This window comes from Coturnix japonica, chromosome 13 (genome assembly GCF_054131305.1).
Source record: "Coturnix japonica strain WE chromosome 13, WE-NBRP24, whole genome shotgun sequence".
Classification (NCBI taxonomy): Eukaryota; Metazoa; Chordata; class Aves; order Galliformes; family Phasianidae; genus Coturnix; species Coturnix japonica.
The window spans coordinates 15,085,234-15,109,041 of NC_140675.1; the positions used below are offsets into that span (position 1 = coordinate 15,085,234).

Sequence of the window (23,808 nt, forward strand, 5' to 3'; positions counted from 1 at the left end):
ATTTTTCAAAGCAAGGGTTACTATTCTGCAAGAAAAAGGACTTTGAGTTAGTATTGCAACTTAAATAGATCTCACTGAAAAGAAGTTCCTCCCATCAGGTCCTGCAGGAAAGCAAACAGCTTCCCAGCATCATGACTGTCACACAGCTCTGAAACCTCACAGCAGTTCCAAAATGAACTCACGGAGCTCCAAGCCCTGCATTAGGAAAATAATGGTCCAAATAGAACTGAGTGTCACTTCAAAACCCAAATCAGCTCAACAGAAAGTTTTAAGCATAAACCTACAGTCCAACTCAGGGATGTTGGCTCAAAACCAGCGGTACATGGGGAGAGAGGATGGAACATCCAGATTTTGTCTGCCTGTCCCCCCCCCACGCCCCAATTCCATCAGAAAAGGACAAGAGTTCTGCTTGCTTGAAAATTTTATTGACACAACTGTTTGGTCCCAACACACAAAACAGCACTTGAGCCACAAAATAAAGTGTCCAAACAAAGTAGACAGCTAAGAAAAGAATTTCTCCTCCCTCCCACTCCAAGATAAAGATAGTGCATAAACTGAGGGCTTCAGTGACATCTTTCTCCTTCTTCAACAGACATGAATTTGAAGTAGTACATTTAATTGTTAAATTAAAGAACTTCATGGTTGTCATACTTTTAAATCTGTAAGTCACATCATTCATTTAACCCTTTGGATAAAAAAATATATTGCAATTCAAATAGCTATTTTGTTACACTATGAACACAACTTCTCAAAAGTATTATTTTATTACTTCCAAACAGCAATTTCATCAGAATCACATGAACCCAGAAAAGATACGCTGACCACCATAAATGGTTTAACAACCAGACTCACTTTGACAAATATCATCTTATTCTCTGAAGCACCAAAGAAGTGGATCTTCAGTATTTTACGTAACTTGGAGCTGCAACTTATGAAAATATTTTTCTCCAACGTATGTTCATCTGAAAGAAAAAAATCTAAGTGCTCAGCATCAACTTCATCAAACGTAAGGTGAAAGCAGATATTCTTGCATTTAACTCAAACTCATTAAAAGCATTCCAAGAAAGCATACTTGTAAATTTCACTTTCTATAGCAGGATGTCTGCAGAGATTTACTGAGGACTCAGATACTGTGCCACGATGCTCAGAAAAACTTCCAAGTGTTTCTCTGCATTCACAATGGCTATAAGTTTACCACAGGTCATGAGAGTCTAAATTTAAAAGATTTTATAACAAAATACAACCAGTAAAATTCTGTCTATAGCCATTATATTCAGTGGCATTTCCTGTTGTTGGCTGAAAAAATTAGAGCCCATGTTCATTCCTTACATATTACAATATAATCCACCTTAAAAACAAAAACAGTTGGCCAGTGGGATCCCTCTGGTATAGGTTCTTTCAATACATCAAGCAATTTATTTGCTGCCTGGCAAATACAACCCATTGTAAATGCCACGGTTACCCAGTACGGGTATGAAGTCTCACACACTGCTAACTAGAGTCGAGGTTGTCCACTGACTTAATCTCTCTTCCAGATCTGGCCCTTAGAAAAGCCAACACAAGATACCACAAATTGAAGAAAGCTTCCAACACTAGGAGTAAGTTTTAGAATAAAAACAGACACAGCTAAAAGACACACTGAAGAATAAGCTTCCCATTTACAAAAGATGCTTAAAAATTGAAAACAAGGTTAAGCAGAACAACCTTAGATTTTCCACGTGTAGTTAGAACTTTCCTTAAAGGTGAAAATAGCATCAATACCTTCCAGCACAAAACACTTCAATAGGACCTGCTCCACTATCTGTCATTTATGCATTCAATGCATATTTCAGAAATATCAGAATCATCTTAACTTCATTGCTAGACACAATAAAAATGTGTGTCTGTATCTCAAGCTCATGACACCAAAACAGTCCTTTCGTTAATCAAAACCACACCAGACTGGAACTAAACATAAAAGGGAAGCTTAAAACATCAGTGTCCTAGGAAGCTCCTAAACGGAACTGAGAAGTACAGAAAATATTTAAAACAAGTTTTTACATACAAGTCCACATAATCTTCTACAGACATCCTTAACCCAGAAGAACTTACAATGCAGCTACCAGTCATCAGAAAGGGCACAGAACTCATTTTTCCCCGGATGACAATTGACTCCCTCAACTCTTGTCACTGCAGGTCAGCAAGTTAAAACTTCTTAACAGGCTTTTGAAAGACAGATCATGCATTAATACTGTCCAAAACAATACCAGTAAGCAACAGCCTATAGAGTGTAATATGCTACATGTATGATTACGCCACCAACAAGGCTTAAGGAAAATAAAATCTGTCCCATTTTAGTTCAATTCATGTTTTGCTCTTACTGAACACACATTTATGAGAAACTGTAAAATTTAAGAATAATTTAATGAATGCTGGATTTTTTTCTTCCCCAAAATAATAGAAAAAATTCCGCTCTGCTAATAGCTGCATTCAGTGTAAGAGGAACAAAATCTTCACAGAACACACTTAAATACAAACTGATTCTTCTAGGCCTTTCATTAAAATACATAAGGGCTAGCAAAAAGCTTGACTTTGTGCAGAGTCCATAGGTATTTGTTTCCACACTCAAAGGAAGAGTTAAAGCTTTGTTACGGGTGCAAGTGAGAAGTTTGCTGCCAATTTCACCTTGTTCTTGTGTTGCTTTTTGGCTGGGCTGTCCATTGCTTCCTTGTTTAGTTGCGTTTCAGAGGAGTGACAGGGAGGCACTGAAGTACTCTCTGCAGTGCAAGATGACACAGAACCAGAAGTCAATTTCTCTTGAGCTGTGGTAACAATTCTTTGTTTTTCTTCTTCAGTTAAAATCATCATCTCTAAAATAAGCAAAGCAATTCAACTTATTAATGCACTGTTCTTGGGAAAGGGGAATACTTAACTGCCTATTACCAGAGAAGTGTTTAAAGAAACTTATTGGCTAGACTCGAAATCAGGAAGTATATCATGTTCATCCCTACAACTGGTGTGACATTTGCTTTATGCTCTACTGTTTGTATTGCATATGGCTTCTGAGATTTGATTTTCAAATTAAGCCTGTCCATGCTCATAAAGCCCTATAAAAGTGGGTAAAAAAGACTGCTATGGGTTAGCAAAATGTTGTTTTAGTGGTGGGGATATAAGGTGACTACAAAAGTCACCCTACAGCATCACTAAAGGCAATAATCAAAAGCATCTGACAGAAGATATCAGCACCTCCAATACATTCTACTGTAGAATATGTAGATTTATGTTCTGTTTTCTAGGTTATAGGAACCATCACAATAAGTAATACAATATAGGCAAGTAAGCTCCTACCAGAGAGAGGTACAGGACGTTCCTCAAATTGAATTAGGTCAGCAGACTCAAGAACCACTGGATCAGGTCTCAGCTGGGGAGACGGTAAGCAGGAAGGAACTGGCTCGCACAAGAGGTCAACAGGAGATGTATTTGTGAGGCAAAGAAGTTCTTGTTCAGTTTGATTAGGAGCTTTAAAAAAAAAAGAATAACTTTCAAGGTATCTGTAAGCTGTGAAGGTACTGCTGCTTCAGAGCTGGTAAATGCAAATTCTCAAACGTGATGATCGGGAAGCTACATCACATGCTAATTTCACTTTGTTAGGATGAAAAGCATCTAACAACTAATTACAACACAACTGACAGAGCTATATTACACTTAGTGCTTACCTGAGTAGGAATACCCCTAGAGCAAAATCCAGTGTTTGCCAAACTTGAATAACAAACATAGCTGAGGAACTGAGAGGGGCCACTTACTAGACAACTCCCCTGCAGATCTATACCGTACAGACCGACAAAACTTCCACTAAAATCCACATGAAACAATATTGCAGTAAAAATAACAGATGCTCTTGTCAAAAGGGCACGTGCCTAACTGTACAGCCTAGGATAAGATCAGCAGCTTTCAAACCACAAAACATTTCTGCAAATATTCTCTCTAACTCACACAGCTTTCCCCATGCTACTTTGCTTACATCCCTAAAGTAAAGATAAGCAATTTCTTGTATCAATCAATTTTGTATTACCATTGCTAGGTGTTCCTAGACTTAATTCCATTGATGAAGTTGATCCTGGGGTCTCCATTATATGTCCATTATGGTCATCAAGTTGACTTCCATGATCATCCACATGATCAGCAGGGGGAAAACTAGGTGAGCTAAAACGAGCTACAAAAAGGGAAGTTCATTTGATTCATTTACTGGAGTCACCACTTAAAGAATACAGAAAGCCAAGACACAGGCTCAAAATCAAAATGACTTACTTTTCATATCATTTTTCAGTACCACGATTCTCTTATGGCCATGTCCTTTAATCCAGACCACCTATAGAGAAAACACAGAATTGTCAGCACATCCTAACCACAAAGCCCAGAACAGTTTACTCACTGCATTCATCCAACCTTGCAATGAAATTCCTAATAGTAAACTAAATCATGTAGCTGATTTGTACCACGCTATGTAAGTAAAAGCTTTGTCAAAATAATTCTTGCCAAAGATGAAAGGCAAATCACAGAACTAGAAGCATTTCCACTTCTCCTAACTATCAGTTTACTTAAAAGCCATGAACTGGGTCACAAAATTAACCTAGAACACTGAAATGCAAGGACAATATACCACAGCAAAATTCCATTATGATTCTTGTGTCAAACTGCCATTGCTTTTCACTCCTAAAAGCAATAACCTACCTTAAACAAAACTGAACCTCAGTTACTGTACAATTCTTCATTAAAACAAAAATGAATTGATTTGATAAAGATGCCAAGAATGTTTGTGATCTTAGTGGGAACAATTCTTAAGCAAAATCAGATGAAGAACTTAAGTTTGTTTTATTACATAACAAAGGTTTCTGAGAAGCTACTCTAAAATACTACTGCTAAAAGCCCACTTGAACATTATTATACCAGTAATTCTCACCAAATACCAGAACCATCAGCTGTTTTAACTATTTTTAGTTCATGCAAAAAACTTGATGTAACTGTACAAAACAATTCTTCACACCTGTGGAATTGCTCCCAAGAGCTCTTCTAAGTTATTGCATCCATATGCTTTGGGCTGCAGCACCTCTCCTGTGTACTTGCTATATGCAAGTGGGAACTCATGAAGAAAAATCTGCTGATAATGGTAAGTGTGAAGTAAGGACCTCACATTCTTTGCAAACATGTATAGATTTGTAAGCTTAACATATTCTTCTTCTGCACCATTGGTAAAAACCTATCAAAAAAAGAAAAAAAAAAAAGGAAAAGTTTACATATCATACTTTTTAGAAGTAGAACACAGCAGAGGAAATAGAACTTTCATACCTCAACCAAGTAAGGAAGACTCTTCAGGAGCTCAGTTAAGGTCATAAATCCATATTCACATGGATTAAGAGAAGTACTATGGATTGTTTCATAGTGCTGTTTGAGTTGCTCAACAGAAAGAAAGGATGCTCCATCCCAAGACATCAACAAGACCAGTAACTGGGCAGTGAGAGTCCGCAAAGATTTTCTATTTATCAGCTGAATTTGCTTGCCAGACTCTGTGTCAACCACCTACAAAAATGAATTTGCAGTAGAGTTAGGGATGGGAAAGATCCCTAAATTAACACGATCACATGATACATTCCAGTATTGGATACTACTCCAGTTAAACACATAATAAACATCAACAGAACTTAAAATACTAAATTTTAATACTAGTTTTTGTCCATACAGACAGTTCCATTTTTTGTTCCACGCCTGACTAAGCTCCAGCCTGATCACCAGCTGCTGGAATAACAGCATGGAAGCAATTAAGAAAATGCATCTGTATCTACATAACTCTAATCTTCCTTTTCTACAGACAAGATTTATGCATTTTAGAGTTAAATGAAAAAAAAGTATGAAAAAAAATCAAATACAAAACATCAGGAGGCTAAGATCTACTATTTTTGTGGGAAATAACCACTCCTAAACAGCTAAAGTTAGGCAGGAAAACAGACAATTTCTATTGTCATTTGAGTATTTTAAACAAAACCTGAAGTGTGGATTAATTTTCCACTAAAAAAGTTGGCAAGAACAAAGGGTTTTTGAAGATACATTTAAAATCTCTTTGTAATTCTCCCTCAATTTGTGAAGTACATCACTAAGTGTACTGGAATAAGCATTTAGAGATAGAAATACTTTACATATCAGATACTCTTTTAAAGGATTAGCAACAAAAGACTGAACATTACCTTTACAACATGACAAAGTTTTTGCATTAAAGCTGGAACTGAGCTAACATCATAGTCATGAAGACGCAGTGTATACCCAAATGTCTTGCTGTACTCTGACAGTAAATCCGTCATCATTAGACAGTTGTCTTTTTGAGACCGCAGCAGTTTAACAAACTGGGCAGCTACTGCTTTAACTTGTTCCACCTCTGTGAGTGTGAGAATTTTCTCTTCCCCACATTCCAACACCTGCAAACCAAAATTGCATTTTGTTAAAAGTGAGTTACCTCATTTGACTGAAAAAAATCATCTGCAACTAAAATTCGGTGATTGCAGTCATTAGCTATGGAGCAAGGCTCAACTACCTTGTAAGATAACCATCAGTAAGCAAAAGCAGCATAGCTTGTGAAGTAACAAAGCTTAAAGTTAGCTACTGTCTGCAAGATTAACACAATCTAACCTCAATATGCTAAAACCTTGGGGCAATTCTTACTAACACATATATCAAAGTTCTAAAAGCATCTAGCTAGCATTAGAAACCCAGTCTAATTTAGACTGAAGTAAGCTCCCACTGTAACCAACAGTCGTGCAGACCTCGTCAGCTAAACGTTTAATATAGCTTAGGATTTTAGAACTTACTTGCAAGACCTCTGGTATGGCTTCAAAGAGTTCAAGCAGTTTTGTAAAACCATAGTAAGCGAGTTTGCACTGTCGACCAAAATGGTGGTGGTAAGAAGGAATAAATTTACTGAAGGGCATTCGAAAATGGGGCTGATGGCGCAGTAAGTCTACCACCTCTTTAGAAAATTGTTTGGTTCTTTCAATTTCCTCCTGTGTGCGTTCTAAAAATCAGAAAAAATAAAGCTATAGATATGTACTAAACTACTTCAAAATGCAGAAGAATATAGTAATAAAATGCAGCGATTTTCAGATTTCTCACATCATACCAGGTCATGTTTTCTGATAATGTTACAGACCTGTCCTGAAATTACAAATGCAAAGCCCAAAACAAAGTGATCAGCATTTTACAGTTTCTTAAGCAGCCAAACATTTCAGAGCTGGTTATTTCTGCATAGCAAATTTTACCTTCAGTCATGCCACAGAAAACATAACTACAGGCAGTATTAGCAGTGTTATTTTGCTTTTACTATCTGCTTTCCTAACTTTTTTTTTTTAATAAAAGAACATTTCCTTATAGAGCAACATTCTCTACTTTTCTAGCTTCCTTATTGTTATAGGGATAGTTGTAGAAGTAGAAAGATTAAAACTAGAAAACCAGCATCACTGTGTTCTATTTCATCCAGTTTTAAAATACTCCAAGAACAATTTCTTTGACAACACTAAGAAAAAGTACACTGACGTACCTCTCTTGGGAATACAAATTACCATTTCATTATCTTGCTGTGACAAGCAAATAGTTGTATCTGGAATTTCTGATATTATATCAGCCAGTTCACATACTCCATACTCAGTAACATCCCAATCCTTAGAGAAACACCTGAAAGTTTATAAAAATTGTATAACATTTTAATACTTTCATAGGACAAAAAAAATGTGTAAGCTTTGAGCTAACATACAGTGAAATGCTATTAGATAAGCTTCTAATTCTTATTAGAAGTTTGAAATTCAATACTGCAAAGATTGAATATACTAAGATTAAAAGCACTGATCCCCATTTGTAGAGACATGCCTATTTCTTCCTGTCTAATCAAAAGATAACTTACCAGTGATACGCTTGTAAGAATTCCCTTACAATAACTTGCTTACTGGCCTGAGATTTCAGAAGTTTCAGTAAGTCTTGAGTGAAGCGTTTCACTTGAGCCCTGTGCGTTAGAGTTAACAAGCGCTTGGAACCCATACCGAGAATCTGAAAGAAAGTTTTATTTGATCACTTATCTTGTTAAAATTTGTATTGAACAAGAAAGACAGAAGACAATTCTAATACAGATAGACTTGAAAAAAAAAATAAAAAGGATAAAAAGAATGTTTTCAAAGGCAACCCTGTGAAGCCATACACTTTGTATATGGAATATATACCATCAAGAATTACTTCCTGCATGAGTGCTACTGTAGTTGTTGCACATGATTAATTGGCTACTTTAAAGCCTTGGTTTGGAGAAAACAAAACATGGTCACAGTAGCTTCTTTTCTTTTTATTTTTTAAATGTAAGGCCACATGCTCTGTTACTTCACACCAAAATCCCCCAAGCCACAGGTTATACAGACTAACTCACTGGCACTCAAATGCTTGCTGTGTTCCTATGATAAACAGCACAACTGCAGCTTCTTTACCCAAGCACCAGACACAGCCTAAAGAAGCTTCAAACTTTCTACCAGAGATTTAGAATAAATTGTTCATTTCCACAGTTGCACTAAGGGAGGGTTGGGAGAATAAAGATGAAATAGAGCATTTCTTAAAAAAGAAAGCAGTTATCCTCCAAGGTTCAATTACCATCTTTTCTAGGTTGACAAAAAGTGCCATAGGATTTACTATAACAACCAGCAATGTATTCATTTCAGAAAGTCCAAGTACAGTTCTCTGAAATAAAGGAGCAGTGCCACATAACTCACCTGCAGGACATGAGGCACAGCTTCCAACAACTCCATTAACTTGGAATATCCATAGTCAGACACACGGCACTGTTTTGCAAAGTGATGATGGTATGTTGGGATAAATTTACTGACAGGTATGATGCAGGATGGCTGGCTTTTAAGTAGATCTATCACTTCTCTACTGAACTGAATAAGTTGAGGATTACCAACAGGGCTCTTAGAACGTAGAAGCCAAGGGTCTACCAAAACAAAGAAAAAGTTTGTTACTGAGCTTTCCATTAGTAGTCTTCCACTAATCCTTGCAGATTTCTGACAAAAATCAGAACAAGAATAAATGGAAATTAAGCTAAAACTTAAATTTAAAAGAATAGCATAAAATGACTTGTATGATTGTTGAAGTGTTTTAGTAAAAAGGTTCATTAAAAAATATCAAAGAACTACTTACCTGTGGTAGGAGGAGGTGGTTTGTTATGTATCCACTTAATAACTTTAATGCCATTTTGAGCAGTGGCAATATTCACTCCAGGAACACAGGTAATTAAGTGTTCTAAAGGAACACCACCCTGGCCTTCTGGCACCATTTCAAGGTCATTGAACTCTGACATATAACAATCAGGAAAGCTTTAGAAAGAGAAGAAAGCTTCTATTATACACTAAAATACTACTGTAAAAAGCCTTAAAACATTATTATTCCTGAGGAAAAGGCTTTAATAGTTTACTAATAGATCACAGAACTCTTGATTAAGTTAATATTGAAAAATGCACCTTGAACTTTACTTAATTCTGCATTCAGATCTTAAATTCATAATCTTATAAGGAATTTATTTCCTGTAAAGATGAACATATGAGGCCTAGAGATTTATCATAGCAGGTAGATTCAGAGCATTACAACAGCCATCGATAACAATTTAGATACTATGATTTCAGCCCTTACACTGAAAGATTAACTTAAACTACTTTACCTTAGTAAAGGCACAGTACCCTCATGGGTCTGTAGAAGACTGTGAACTTGGGGAGCAAATGCCTTCAGAGACAAGATTGCAAAAGGAATTCTGTAAGAATCTGGATCAAACTCATGTTCACTGTAGTAAGAAGAGATTGAATTCCATAGGTTAATGCTTAGGTTGAGCATATTTTATACCTGTGCACAACTATAGCATACACAATACACAGATACTGCATGACAATTCTACAGGACAGTCACAAGCATCTACAATCTTTTTGTCATTAAAGAGTCAACTATAGCAGGTTTTCAGAAGACAATTACTTTACATCATTTGACTAAACATATAGCAGCATTGCACCAAATACCAGGCAGTGATAAGTGAACATCTAATAACTGCAACAGTAGCACACCCTGGCTGCTGTTGAATAAATGAAACATTTATTATGCAGCTTCAGGAAGTCTTCAACCCTGTATGAATAATGATTTACTAAAGATAACCAGAGGACAAGAGGTAGATCAGTTCTTGCCATAATTACATGGATCTCCAAGCTAAAACTATGAGAACTATACACTTCTGATGTAACAACAGAAGGTTAGCATACCTTTCAGCTTCTAAGTAGCATTCATGCTTGGCAGCTAAGTTAAGAGCAAAAAGTTACTGAAAGGGCAGATCCATGAGAACTGCCTAGAAAATTCAGTTATCTATTTTCTGCCCAACTGAATTACTGCAATACAACTACATAATGACATAGGCATGTTATATGAGAGCCTTCTCAACTTCAATACAGCTGCTAATGTAAAATGCTGTTCAAGTACTTCATAGTATTATGTAATATTTTATACACAGCTTACATAACGTCTTTATTCAGGCAATGCTGCTTACAAACAGGCTCGTGATATTCCAACTCTTCAAATATTATAGGACTACAGTTTGCTGATGAACCATCGTGTGACTGTGAAGATCCCAGGGGACTTTGCCGGGCTTGGCTGCTGGGTAGGAGACACACCAACCGCCCACCTCCTTGGTCACGGATTGACACAGTATCTGTTAGTTTGTAAAGGTCTGATACAATTAACTTACGCCCAAATCTAAAAGAAAAAAAAGTTGATACACATAAATTTTCATTTTATGCTTATAAAACAAGAATACTGTAGAAACAATCCTATAGAAACTGATCAGTACAAACCAATTTTTCTACTTGGGGATGAATAAAGTAAAGTACTAGAACTACATCCCCTGCATCCCAGTCATGGGCTCTTGACAGATACATTGCAACATCTAACAGCAAAACATCTACTGGGTTAGTTTCTATCATTTCTAGTAAACAGTCACAAAATGCAATTTTTCTGTGATATACCAACCAAGAACAATTTAGAACTTACTTTTTCTCATAGATTTCTGAGAACTTGAACACAGGCAGACAACAAGCAGGTGCATCCTGGAGAATGGAGACAGTTTCTGAGCTGTAAGAAAAGTTTCACAGTGTTATTAAAAAAAGTCAATATTAAAAACAGCTATTTAACATTTGGTCCTGCTTGGAAGACATTCACAGATATAATTTATGAATAAGCATGATAACAGGACAAAATGTATTCCCTTCCACTCCAGCACTATGAAAAACAACACTTCACATCAGTTGAGTACAAGTAGTATCTATTTGTAACTCATCTGGTTGGCATCTCTGAAACACCAGAGTCTTTTAGAGGCAGTAGTAAGAGTTTCAGTATCTATAAAAAATAGCACTACAGCTGTAGTGCTATAAGTTACCAGCCTGATCTTTACATTATGAACTTGGAATTGGCATGAACTACTACTGAAGAAATAAAGTTGTAAGTTACGCAATGCCAAGAGAACTGAAGAACACTGCACACATCACACACTGTTCTGAGACAAAAATGATGGGGTTTTTTTTTCTACTTTTTCTTTCAATAAGGAAAAAAGAGAAACAATATTTGTATTTGCACTCTAGTAGCATCTTCCACACAGAAAACAGATCTGAAATTGTAAGTGGATTTAAAATGTGCATCTTCTTCCTTAAAGAGACAATTCATATGCATTTTATGGAGAAAGCAATAACATATGTATTCTTAACTCAAAATACACTGAGGCACACAGTACTACAAAAATAGTAATTAAAGTCCAGCATAAGCACCCTACCAAGAAGAGGTGTAGTCTCTTTAAACATAATCAGTGTAAAAATGCTCAACTGAAAACTGCCAGCCTTGTTGTATTTAGCACATTCATCAGGTTTTTTAACAGATGTTACTTGGTTTTCCTATAATTCTTTCACTCTGCATTTTAACTCTTAATTACTAAAAAGACACATAATGACAATTAAGGGAATGTTCATTACCTAAGGAGAGAGAGTGATTTATTAGCAGCTCCTGTTGCTAACGAGACCTGGATCCTTTTACTGCCAATTCTGTATCTGTGAAGACTGTTGACAGCACTAATTGCTTCTTGCAGATTTTCCATTTGCACTGTAGCCTTCAACTGGTAGTCTGTATGAGGACTGAGCTCAACACACTTTACCTGAAAGGGAAAAAAACAAAACAAAAACCAAACAATCTTATGCATTTACTCTTAAATATTAATTTAAGTCAAGCTAACAAGCATGCCAGTCTTTCTTTTACCAAGAAGGAAACTCAATTGAAAAGGGAACAGAGTAAGACAAGCCTTGGGCAACATGACAATGCAAGCAATAATCAAACATAACGAGCCTTGGACAAGGCAAGACCATGGTACTTCTTTAATAGATGTGTCACCTTCTGCATGAAAAGAATGCCAGAATGTCATCTACAGACAACATAAGTAGCATCACTACAAACAATCTCTACTTGTATTGTTTTCTTTTACTAATATGTTCTCCAGGTTGTTGTTTTTTTGTTTGAGAGTAAGGAAACTTCGTTTAAGCACAGTATTGTGTATAAGTTGTATTTGATAGCTTTCTACTCCTACTCAAAGCTAGACCACAAATACAAAGATACAAATATGAACTCTATAAAAAGACTTATTGAATGTATTTTACCCTTTACCTTTCCATGTCTTGAGAAAGTTTCTTGTAAAGTTTGCTGCAACTCTTTTCTGGACAATCTGTAATCAATATTGCTGATCTGAATATCTGCACCATTTGCAAAAGGATCAGGACAGTCTGTACCACTGGTATGATTTACTACATTAAATGTGAGTGGAGATGATCTATTTGAGAGGTTTGGAGACATGCTCCTAGGTAAAACAAAAGAAGTATGAACAGACGTAGTTACTGCATAATTCATGTACATACTGAAACAGATCAAAGAGACACACATCAAGTACATAAATATAACACTTTGAAGGCAATTTCCTACTACATGTATTTATACATGCAAAAACAAATTTCATACAAACAAAACCAGATCAAGTATTCCCTATGCTAAAGATAAAAGTCACTGATATATCAAAAGGGCCCAAATTTAATCTATTTGGTGCCAGAGCCTCCCACCATTTTATTGAACGCAACAAAAAGCAAACTCATTCACATTATTTTAAGTAATTGACAGATAGAAGATATTTAAGCCTCAAAGAAATCTTCATAGACCTGGAGAAATTTGTACTAGGAATGCCATTGAAATTAGGAGACACAAGATGGCTAATACCCCTGAAGATTTCTCAGAAGCTTTAGAATTACCTTATGCAAGCTTTTACCAAGTTTCTGATAAAAGCTGACCTCTGTTATACTCATTCTGTCAGCTAGCGCTGTAACAACTGTTCACATTCACATGAATTAGCATTACTGCGTTAATGGGTCTACTATAGGCAATTCCACATGTAGATATCAAGATATAATACAGAGAATGGAAAAGGCCTAGCACTGGCCAGTCACACTGTACCTTTCAAATAAGGAAAACAGCTTACCGAGATGACCAGCAACTCTGAGATACAAATAAAGGACTGAGTTGTCTTGAGGCTGTCAGCTTACTGAAAGCAGAGGGATAACTGACTTGAAATATAGCTTCATCTTTATCCTTTTTATCTACAGGGGAATTTGTAGTACTCCGGGAAACAGAAGTCTCTTTCCTATTTGCAAATACACAAAAAGAAAATTCATTATGTTGCATAATTCACATTAAAATGTGACATTAGTAGTTAATTTTGAACATACTTATAACTACTTTTACAGGATGATTCTCCAATTCCACTTTTTTTTGTTGTCAGAGATACAGGAGCTGCTGCATTAGAGTTATTCTGAGAAGGAATTTCTTGTAGCTGTTCTTGCTGGCTTTCAGTATTTCTACTGATTGTCTTTGATTCAAGACGACATAGCTCCTATAGAGAACAGGAGAAAGGTCAGCATAAAAGCACCAAACATTTTTTGCTAGAACCTTTCTTTGTAACAAAAAGCTGAATTCCTTCTTTAATTAGATTGCCATTGGAACCTCAACCAAGAGGTATTTGATTTACTATGACAGAAAGCAATAAATGGTCAATGATGAACTGAAGTAATATTTTTGCTGCCTGTATTATTTGTCCTTGTGTCCTTTAAAACTATGAGTCAATCACTTAGTGTTATACTCTACACCACCTGATCAATACTGCCTGCAGAACTAGATCTACAAGGTCCCTTTAAACTCAAGCCAGTCTGATTCATGATTCTACAACAGAAGTCAAAACTGATGTAAGATCCAAAATTCAGTAAATACCAGCAGTATCTCTAGATAGAGAGAAACATGATAGCAGATGTATAACATATTCCTGTAGGAGATATATACTCATTAGTTTATACATAAACCGGGACTGACAAGTTAAAACACAACTCTGATAGAAACAATTCTCAAAACATGACAGAAAGCAAGGACACTAAATAAGGTAGAACAAAATGATACCTGTAAACTTTTAACATTTGTGGGTTTGATGACTGATCCATGACTCTGTAATCCTCTCCCAACAGAACCTTTGGTACCAGAAGACTGATCACTTCCATCTTTGTTGATGATACAAAGCTTTGTACTCCTGTTAACTTTTTTGGGAGACTTCACTTTTTCAGTTCCAACAAAGTTGGAGCTTTTTGTTTCATTAAGATCTTTGTTTCGGGGAGCAAAAGAGACTACAATCCTGTTGCCAAAAACATCTTCATTTTCCATTCGCTTCCGAGCACGCTCAGCACTTTCTTGATTTAAAAAGCGGAGAATTGCACTGCTTCCAGAAATGCTCAGGACCTTTCCTCCACAGTTATCTGACAAACGTCTGAGTCTGTTACTGACACTTTTACTGTCTCTGTTTGTGGGCAGATTGTAAACATACAATAGTGCATGGCATGCCTGTTTCAAGGGAGAAAGATTTTTAATTTGTCAGAATATTCACATACTGTTCCAGAACATTTTACATATTTTACACTGATTCTGCTGACGTGCCCTACCTTACAAAAAGAAAAAAGATTTTTCCACAACTTTCAATGCATTTAGAAAACTAATACCAAGGTAAGTTCTGAAACTACCATCTCCTTTGTGTTATAAGGATTAAACAATCTACAAACTCTAATGGATCAATACCTGATTACTTCTTCAGGTAACAGAGCCCAATTGCAACCCAATAATGCTACATAGTATACAAATGCAGATAAACACAGTTAAGGAAGCTCTTTCCAAGAAAGAAAAGGTTATGCGCTGAGCAAAGGTAACACAGCAAATCCAGATAGCATTACCAAGAGGAAAAAAACCTAACCCTAAGCCAGTTTCAATTAAGAAAGCATCAAAAAGCTCTCTTAATGTACCGCTAAGTTCCTACCCTACTTTCTGCCAGTGGAAACATAAGATACATTACCTAATAAAATATTTAGTGAAAAGCATGTGACCTTGCTGTTGTACTTCAGTAAGATACTTTGTTCTTTTATTATCTCATCCTTTTATTCTTAAGGTAGAAAACATACAAACAAGTAACTAAATTACAGACAGTCAAATACATAACAGACACGTCTCCGCATAAAAATAATGCATAGTCTAAGCCTCCTTTCCCTCTAGAATAGAGAAAGATGGGTTTGACGCTTGGAAGCGTCTGTTGAATTAAGAACATAAAACCTTACCGGCATTTTCAGTGGTAACCTCGGTGGCAAGTCTGAAATAAACTCTTCAAAACAAACAAGTTCATGAGCATGATGTAAGAGAGCTTCTGAGGCCTGGTTTTTGTGTACCAAAATTATCCGAAAACCATGACGATGTCTCAAGTCGCTGAGTTCCAAAGCAAAGTTTACATCCGCTGGGGGTAGGGAAACAAACAAGATAAGCACATTGGAAAAAGCACAAATCATGGATTAAACAAACAAAACCCTCGACTTCACTCATCAGTTTTTACACATTACTGAAGACTCCTAATGAAAAAGCACCAACAGAAACAAGCCTGCAGTAAATGCAACTTAAAACAGCAGTTGCATTCCACCTCAGAGTTGGATTACCCCATAGTATTAACTTCTAGCAATCTATCAGCAAGGTACTTGACTGCTACTGTAAATTTTCATAACAAAAGATGTTTAGCTTAATACAGACTACAACTTAAGGGGGGGAACCTAAAATACACAGCAATTATACTTGAGCTGCTCTTACTGTGCCTACTTTTGCTGCCAGCAAGACCATTAATTCTAATTAAGCAATTCAGATAAAGCTGGTTCTAAACACTACTGTTGGAAAGGAGAGATACTCTGCCACATGCAGAAGTATTATTGAAGAACAGAATTCTGTGCCAGAGATTAGCACTGCTGATACTTACTTGACACAAGAACCACAGTGGCAGGTGCAGTGTGTGTATCAGCAAACCTCCTAAGACTCTGTCTAAGTTTATCATCAGCAGCATTCTTTGCAGTAGCATTGATGTGTGCAACAGTCACCTGTGGAAACGCAGAGATGCTCTCAAGAAAGGCTTGAAGGTGACTTGTGCTAATTAGATTTATTTAAAAATAAACATTTACAAGCTTTCCCTTGCAGCTTCTCTTTAAGAGGCAACTGATGATTTTCAACACATATAGATGCTAATTTGCTCCAAAGAGCAGTGAGCTCCACTGCTAGTTCTCAGCACTGTCTTAGGGATGCCTTCTACTATTCTTTTTTAAAACCCAATTTCTACATTTCACATATGTTAAGAGTATATGCTGCTAATACAAAAATATTCCACAAACTCTCATTTTTAAATAGATGAGTGACAAACATGCTAAGTAGTCTTACAAGTTCACTTTACCTCACCGAAGCATATATTAACAAATAACAAGCTAATACTACAGGATAAACTGTTCAACTAATACTATCCAGTAACAAAGAATTTGCTATCACATCTGCAAGATTGTGACTGAGGATCTGTGATGTAGAAACCTGCACAGAAAATATCAGATACCAAAAAAAGGTACTAATGAAAAAGCAAATGGTTAAAAGGTAACCCAATGAATACCACTCATTTACAACAGAACTCATTAACCAGCACAACATTCACTAATTGAAGTTAAAACATTTAAGTTACCTGCTTAAGGCCACATTCATGGTTTTGAAAGACAATACTGAGATAATACTATGTAGAAATACATTTATTAGTAAATTAAAACACACATTCTCAAGTAATAGGGTAATATGCTTTCTTCATACCTGACAGTTGTTCAGCTCCTGAATAACTTCTTTATTTTCTTTACTAATGTCACACACACAGATGAATTCTGCTTCTCTGTGACCTTTAAAAAACTTCTCACGAATTCTTTGTACAACTGCTACAGCTGAACGGCCAGTGGGTACTGAGCAGTTTTCAATATCCCAGAAGACTCCAATGGGAGGGAGGTTTTCCAGGACTTGGCCCGTGATTGCAACTTCTGGAGATCCTGTACAGGTTTAACACAGGTTATTTTAATCACCAAATACAAAAGAAACAACACTGTATATACACTTAAAGGTTACAGTGTAAGTATAAACATTAACCCTTTACAGATACAGTAAAGGCAACAGAGTAAGAAAATACTTTTTAAAGCATAGGTAAAGGACTTGTTTTCACATATAACCAGAAAATATGCTCAAACTTCTTGAATTATTTTTCTAGTTTTTAACATCTTAAAAATATAATTGTCAAAAAACTGTATGCAAACTATGAAGTATATGGGAAGTTAACCAGGTTACAATGCTTAAAACATACAAAGTATGACCTACAGTTTAGCCTGTAACTTCATAGAAGTCCCCAGAAAACAGTGCAATTTAAGTACTGCTACATTGGGTTCTCTTAAGGAAGACAGCTAAGTACAAGTTTCTAACAAATGTTTACCATATTTCTGTGGTGATTTGCCAAGACTGCTCGCTAGTAGCAAACTCTTCTCATTTCCTGTTCCTTGGGTTCCACAGCCATTACATATTGGGATAGAAACAGGTGCTGTCTTTGTATTTGGTGGAGGAATATTTGGCCAGATTTTAGCAGCATCAACTAGGCTGTTCCTGGTTGGCTGTTGGGAAAGTTTCACAAAATTGATATTTTTTAAATGCAAACACATACTACTTCAGGCTAAAAACATTCAATTCCCCATCTGTAATGAAGGCAAGTTTGAAAATAATCTAGCAAGCTATTTAACAGCAGTATCAGTGTACGAAGGATGCTTCCAGCCCTAGACTATTTCCTAGCACACTGTGCTCCAGATTTCCAAATGCAAAGAAGGATCCTATTTAACTCTGCATATGAATATCACCATCTTCAAAAAGATGGTAATGTATTAAGGAACACCTACCATGATAAATCAATGCAATGGAGAGTGCAAGGCTCAACTTCACCTTCTCATCAAAATATACTGACTTCGCCACTTAATTTTATGAATTCAATGCAGAAATATTTTCATTTCCGTAAATTGAATTTCCAAGTAACATGTCCTCCAAAGCAGATTATCATTTCACTTGAATTTCCTATTAATTCAAGTTCTAAGGAGTACCAAGCCAGTACTGAAGCATAAGTTACAGGTTTGGGAAGACTAAACTAGGCCCAAACTAAATAAGGACACCCATAAAGCCTCATATTTCATGACTTACAAGTGGATCTTTACTAATCAGTACACAAAGGCACTCAAACGTTATTTGCATTATCTGCATCACCACCACAGAAAATCTTGTCTGGAGCTGCCAAGGAGAGAACCACCCTCTGAATTCAGTCAAAACTCCGACAATGTTACAGATACACTGTGTCTCATCTTTTCATTAAGCTGAATGTCGCTTCAGAAAAGAGCTAGCCTGCAAGCGGATCCTACTACATGTGAACCATGCACCACCAAGGAAAATGGAAACCATAACCCACGGAAATTAGCATTTTGCTCAGGCTTTATTACTTCAACATTAACCATATACCACAATTAATAAACAAAAAAAACGTGATGTGTACAAACCTTATTCAAGCAGTCATTGCAGTAGTGAGAGCCCTTTAAACAAACTGAAGGTGCCACACTTAGGTGCAAAGGGTTGGCGCACACATGTGATGTTAGCTCCGACTGTGCAATATGCTCGTCCAAGCGGCCTGTAGCCCCACTTGTGAATTCAGAACAAGGAAAATAGCCAGAAGATGTGCAGCTCTGAAGGGCTGGGAACTGATGCAGTTTGTGCACATTACCATGACAGGACTGGAAATGAAGTTTTCCACAACAGGGTAGATGTTGATAGGAAGATACACTGTTTTCTATGCACATGCCAGGGAATTCACTGGCAATACCTGCCAAATTGCTTCTAGCTGGAGGGTTCTTCAGTGAAGATGTAGAAGGGAAAGCAAATCCTGACCCTACTTGACAAGTAATCGTCCCAGTGCTTTTTGAGTCTAATACTGTGCCAGGGTGAATCACACTACCATCACCAACACCACAATGCATTTGTGGAGTACAAGAGTCAGAGCCATGAGCACAGCAGCTTACTTTCGGGCCAGGAGAAAGCTGTATTTGCTGTTGCTGAAGAGGATGAACATCAGGAAGCGGCACAGCTGGAAATAACTTAGAGCCAGCATTGTGAGATGAAGCATCCTTCGATTCTACAACACCTTTCTGGTTCTCCATGTAATCCTTCTGGAAAATGAACACTCAGTTACATTCAGAAACGTGTTTAAAACAATGTTTTAATATAAATATTGCATATTTTCACACTGTTTGAAGGGTTATCTTTACCTCACTGACTGAGCATGTAAAAATATCAGCACCTGTTGTAAAATAAATGCTAGTTTTACATGGGAGCCTGAGGTATTTAAGTACCAACGGGTTTTAGAAAGAAACAAAGAGGCACAAGCCAAACAGAAACAAGTCTCTAAAAACATGATTTGAAAAGCAGAAAACTTTTTAGCTAAGTTTGAGAAATACTATTCAGCCACGGGGCAAAAAGAACATTTAAGAGCTAACCAAATGGATAAAGTAACAGAAAGGCACAGTTTGGAGGTACAAAAGTAATGATCTTTTGATGATTTCCAATAGATTAAGTTTTCAAAGTAATACATTAAAAATTAGAAATCGTATGAAAAAGAGAACAGAAGACTAAATTCTCATAACCATACATGCTTTTCACCTGCTCTAAACTAACAAAATGTACACACAAGGACTGCAATGAAAACATACACAAGGTTACTAGAAGGTTATGAGAAGCACCAGAAATGAAAGTCAGTACAGCAAACCTGCATACAGCTGTCCCAAGGCTTTAGATTAGTACTTTGAAACAACTTTCACTTTCTGAATTGAGCTTTGTGCACTGCCTACAACACAGCAATGAGTAATGGGTTACTGAAGTTCAAAACCATTACTTTCCTGATGCCTTATCTTATGCATTGAAGAACAGCTAAAAGTCCACCTGAAAGAATTAATGCATTTAGCTTGAGAATTTACAGGAGAATCTACTCCTGCCACCTTCAGCATGAAATGACAAACTTATGTGTCCACCCATTTCCCCTTTGCTTTTTAACTAAAGACAGATGGAACAAGCACAGACATTACTTAAGTGCTGGAGCTTGCTTGCTTAAAGAGATGTTAGACTGTTACTCCTATACTTTTAAGATATAGAGTAACAAGTGTTAGAACAGTTATAGAACAAACACTTGAAGAAAAACAATAGGGATAATTAGACATTTATTTAGAGCAGCATCCACAACTAACCAATACATATCTAGTTCAGAAAACAATAAACATCTCTCCAAGTCCATAAGATCTGAAAGCACAGAGAGTACTTTCCTACCCCACTCTTCAGCAACAGATTCATGGAGCTACCAAGAATCTGCCCTATGCACTTACAGTGCAACTTCTATTACTCCCAACACACAAATATAGAGTAAAAACAGTCAAGCAAAACGTGCTTTTCGCCAAAACTGATGAGAGCTGTGGACACAATTAAAGGCCTGAAGCTTCCAGGCAGACCTTGCTCATAGCACGGTAACTGCTGTTTGCTCTTTCTGCCCTCCCTGCTTGCTCCTCTTAGTCATAACCACAGTCAGGTATATTGCTCTGTACCAGTTTATCAGCCATGCTGATAAAGTTTTAGCAAACCAAAAAATTACCTTTTTCGCACTACGAGGCAAAGTCTTCTCAGCAGCAGAAAAGCAATTAGAAAGTTTCCAGAGCCATGGTTTAACATCATTCTCTTGTCGCTGAAGCCATCCAAAAGATCTATTACAGAGGTTCTCTGTCCTGTTTCCTTCCATCATACAACCAAACAAAACAGTTCAACATTCTTCCATCCCTCCTTCCTTTCATTCTTTCCACCTGCTAAAGAAAAAAAAACAACATTTCACTTCAGGTTAAGGAAGCCAAGATCATGGTGGTCTTATGAATTCCGCTACATCACACTCCTCCATTATTTAACTCAAATTTAATTATGCATGGGCCACAGCCTTGACTATTCATCTCTATTACAGACATACTCCTCATGATTCACCATACAGGCAAAGAAATTTAAAGAAAAGCTTGTTTAAGCCTATGGTATTACCTATAAAATCCCAAAAATGCATTGCTGCTTACATGAAACAGCTCCCAGAAACTTTCATGGCACTATCCCAGAAAGGGAAGCCATGGGGTAAGCTTTCAAGACTAGCTCACTGATTACAAACCAGATGAAAGTGAGCTCAGCTGGAAGATTCAGACTGCATATTCATTGTTCTTGCACTCATTTAAAGAGCTACATACACACGCATTAAGCGCAAATCATCTAGTATACAGTTCCAGTTTTTAAATCATTAAGATTAACAAGCTGTCCTTGTAGTTCTCAGGCAGTTTCACAGTCCCACTGCATCAGCTCTGCTTTATGGAACCACAAGGCAGAAGGATGCGCCACCAGAACAACCTACAATTAGAAAGGAAGGCAACATATCCTCCAACTATGGGCCACATTGATTAAACTATAGCTCTGTGGTTTATCCACATTTAATGTTTACCGCAAGCCCCAAGGATTATGCCCTGTAACACTGACTTTGCACCAACATTATTTTTAACCACAAATTCCACTTTTCCTCAAAAAAAGAAGCAAAAGTGTTTATTTATACAATCTGCAAACACTCCAACACAATGCAAAATATTAAATTAAAAACTTCAATAACCCTCGAGTGGGCCGCTTTTGAAGTTAAGTAATACCCAACAGAGGCATTCTGCTCACGAATTAAAGCGACTAAATATAAGTAAGCACACGGACACCAGGCCAGCCCTCGACACTCGCAGCCCCCGGCAGCCCCCAGCCCAGGGGGCGACACTGAGCCCGGCCCGCTGCCCGCTCCCAGGATGGAGGCGCAGCCCGCGGCACTACGGGCCAAACGGCGGCTGTGCCCCGCGGGCAGCTCAGTGCCGGGGCCGTTGGGAAGCTCCTCCGGTTGAGGCGGCTGCAACTCACGGAGGAGCGGGCCCAGCAGCCCCGGGCCGCAGCGTTCCGCACGGCCTCCCGTGCCGCGGGAGCAGCCCCGAGCGAGCGGGAGCAACACGGCCCATCCGCTTCTTTCCCCCTTCCAGTGCCTCCCCCGGCCTCACCTGAGCCGCCCCCGGCGCCGCCGTCCCTCACATTCCGCCGCCCTCACACCCCTTTGTTGTCCTCCCTCCCCCGCCGCTGCTCCTTCCGCCGTCAAGCGCCGCCGAGCGCCGGAAAGCAGCCCGCTGTCGTGCAGACGGCTGCCGTAACAACACCCCACTCCCTCCTCCTCCCCACCAGGCCGGGGGCGGTGGCTTTTACAGTGCGGGGGGGCGAGGGAAGAGAGGGGCGGGAGGGGGCGGGGCTGGTGGGTGATGTGGTACCAGAGTTACCTCATGGCGTGGAGGGTCTCTCAGAGGAGCGGGGCAGAGGGATGGTGCCAATGTCCGTAATCGGGACTTGTTTCTTGGCACTCACAGAATCACAGAGAATGACCCGGGTTGGAAGGGACCTCAAGGATCATGTAGTTCCAACCCCCCTGCCTGGCAGGGCCACAAAACATACACCTTTACTAGATCAGGTTGCCCAGGAGACCCCATAGATCCCCATGGAGACCCCATAGACCCCATATAGACCCCATATAGACCCCATAGACCCCATAGATCAGGTTGCCCATGGCCCCGTCCAACCTGGTCTTGAACACCTCCAAGGACGGGGCATCCACAACCTCCCTGGGCAGCCTGTTCCAGGACCTAACCACTCTCCTAGTAAAGAACTTCCCCATAACATCCAACCTAAATCTTCCCTCTTTTAACTTAAAACCATTTCAGGGAGCTGAGCCTCTTCAGGAGGCGGGAAGTTACAGAGCAGGGTACAGGCCTTCTCAGACGGCGCTGTCTTTGCAGTGTAAGTGACACGGTGATATTTGTCCAAGTCCTCGATTTATCTTTCTGTTAATATTTATTGCTTGTGTACAGCAGCACCTCTGAGCCTCTGGTGTCTGTCAGCATTTGTTGTGCTGTTTTGGAGCCAGACGAGAGGCTAAACAGATTCCTCTGAAATCTCAGAGATTTTGCTGTGTTTTACCAGCATTTCAAGGTGAAAACTATTTTAAAAGTTCATGTATATTTCAGATATCTTTTGTGCACTCACAGCATCCTCAAAGAATTATTGAAAAAAATAGAAGTAAAACATTAGTTGTCCCTGACTCGTAAACAGTGTATATGTATATGGGCTTTTTAATTGCTGGGGATGTAGTTTGATGGCACATGGTTTATTTTATGT

The 23,808-nt window shown here is 38.0% G+C and overlaps 1 protein-coding gene across 9 annotated transcripts; it reads right to left on the reverse strand.

Moving 5' to 3' along the window:
- Positions 1-403: 403 nt before the first annotated feature.
- Positions 404-22,736, reverse strand: MARF1 (meiosis regulator and mRNA stability factor 1). Of its 9 annotated transcripts, none has more exons than XM_085514121.1 (27): positions 22,647-22,736; positions 21,191-21,395; positions 19,575-19,721; positions 17,960-18,134; positions 17,299-17,525; positions 16,436-16,553; positions 15,756-15,928; positions 14,560-14,994; positions 13,839-14,002; positions 13,592-13,753; positions 12,733-12,922; positions 12,051-12,229; positions 11,080-11,160; positions 10,549-10,785; positions 9,713-9,832; positions 9,196-9,371; positions 8,769-8,989; positions 7,922-8,064; positions 7,562-7,695; positions 6,837-7,039; positions 6,219-6,446; positions 5,326-5,556; positions 5,024-5,236; positions 4,288-4,348; positions 4,052-4,192; positions 3,328-3,498; positions 404-2,849 (listed from the first exon to the last, which is right to left on the reverse strand). In XM_085514121.1, the coding sequence occupies exons 2-27, from the start codon at positions 21,335-21,337 to the stop codon at positions 2,617-2,619; spliced, it is 4,710 nt and encodes a 1,569-aa protein (XP_085370247.1). In that variant the 5' UTR covers positions 21,338-21,395; positions 22,647-22,736; the 3' UTR covers positions 404-2,616. The 9 variants fall into 9 exon arrangements, 8 of the variants coding, with proteins under 8 accessions (XP_085370247.1, XP_015732313.2, XP_015732314.2 ...); XM_015876827.3 differs by having other exon boundaries at positions 19,059-19,721; XM_015876828.3 differs by having other exon boundaries at positions 19,059-19,718; positions 21,191-21,398.
- Between the last annotated feature and the right edge of the window lie 1,072 nt (positions 22,737-23,808).

Bases quoted from the DNA above. Each gene is read 5' to 3' on its own strand.
- MARF1 (XM_015876827.3), bottom strand. From the start codon at position 21,337: ATGATGGAAGGAAACAGGACAGAGAACCTCTGTAATAGATCTTTTGGA. The intron at 18,135-19,058 runs GTTTGTACACAT...CTTTCCCAACAG, and splicing joins GCAATGACTGCTTGAATAAG to CCAACCAGGAACAGCCTAGT. The intron at 12,230-12,732 runs GTAAAGGGTAAA...TTTCCCTTTCAG, and splicing joins CTTTCTCAAGACATGGAAAG to GTAAAGTGTGTTGAGCTCAG.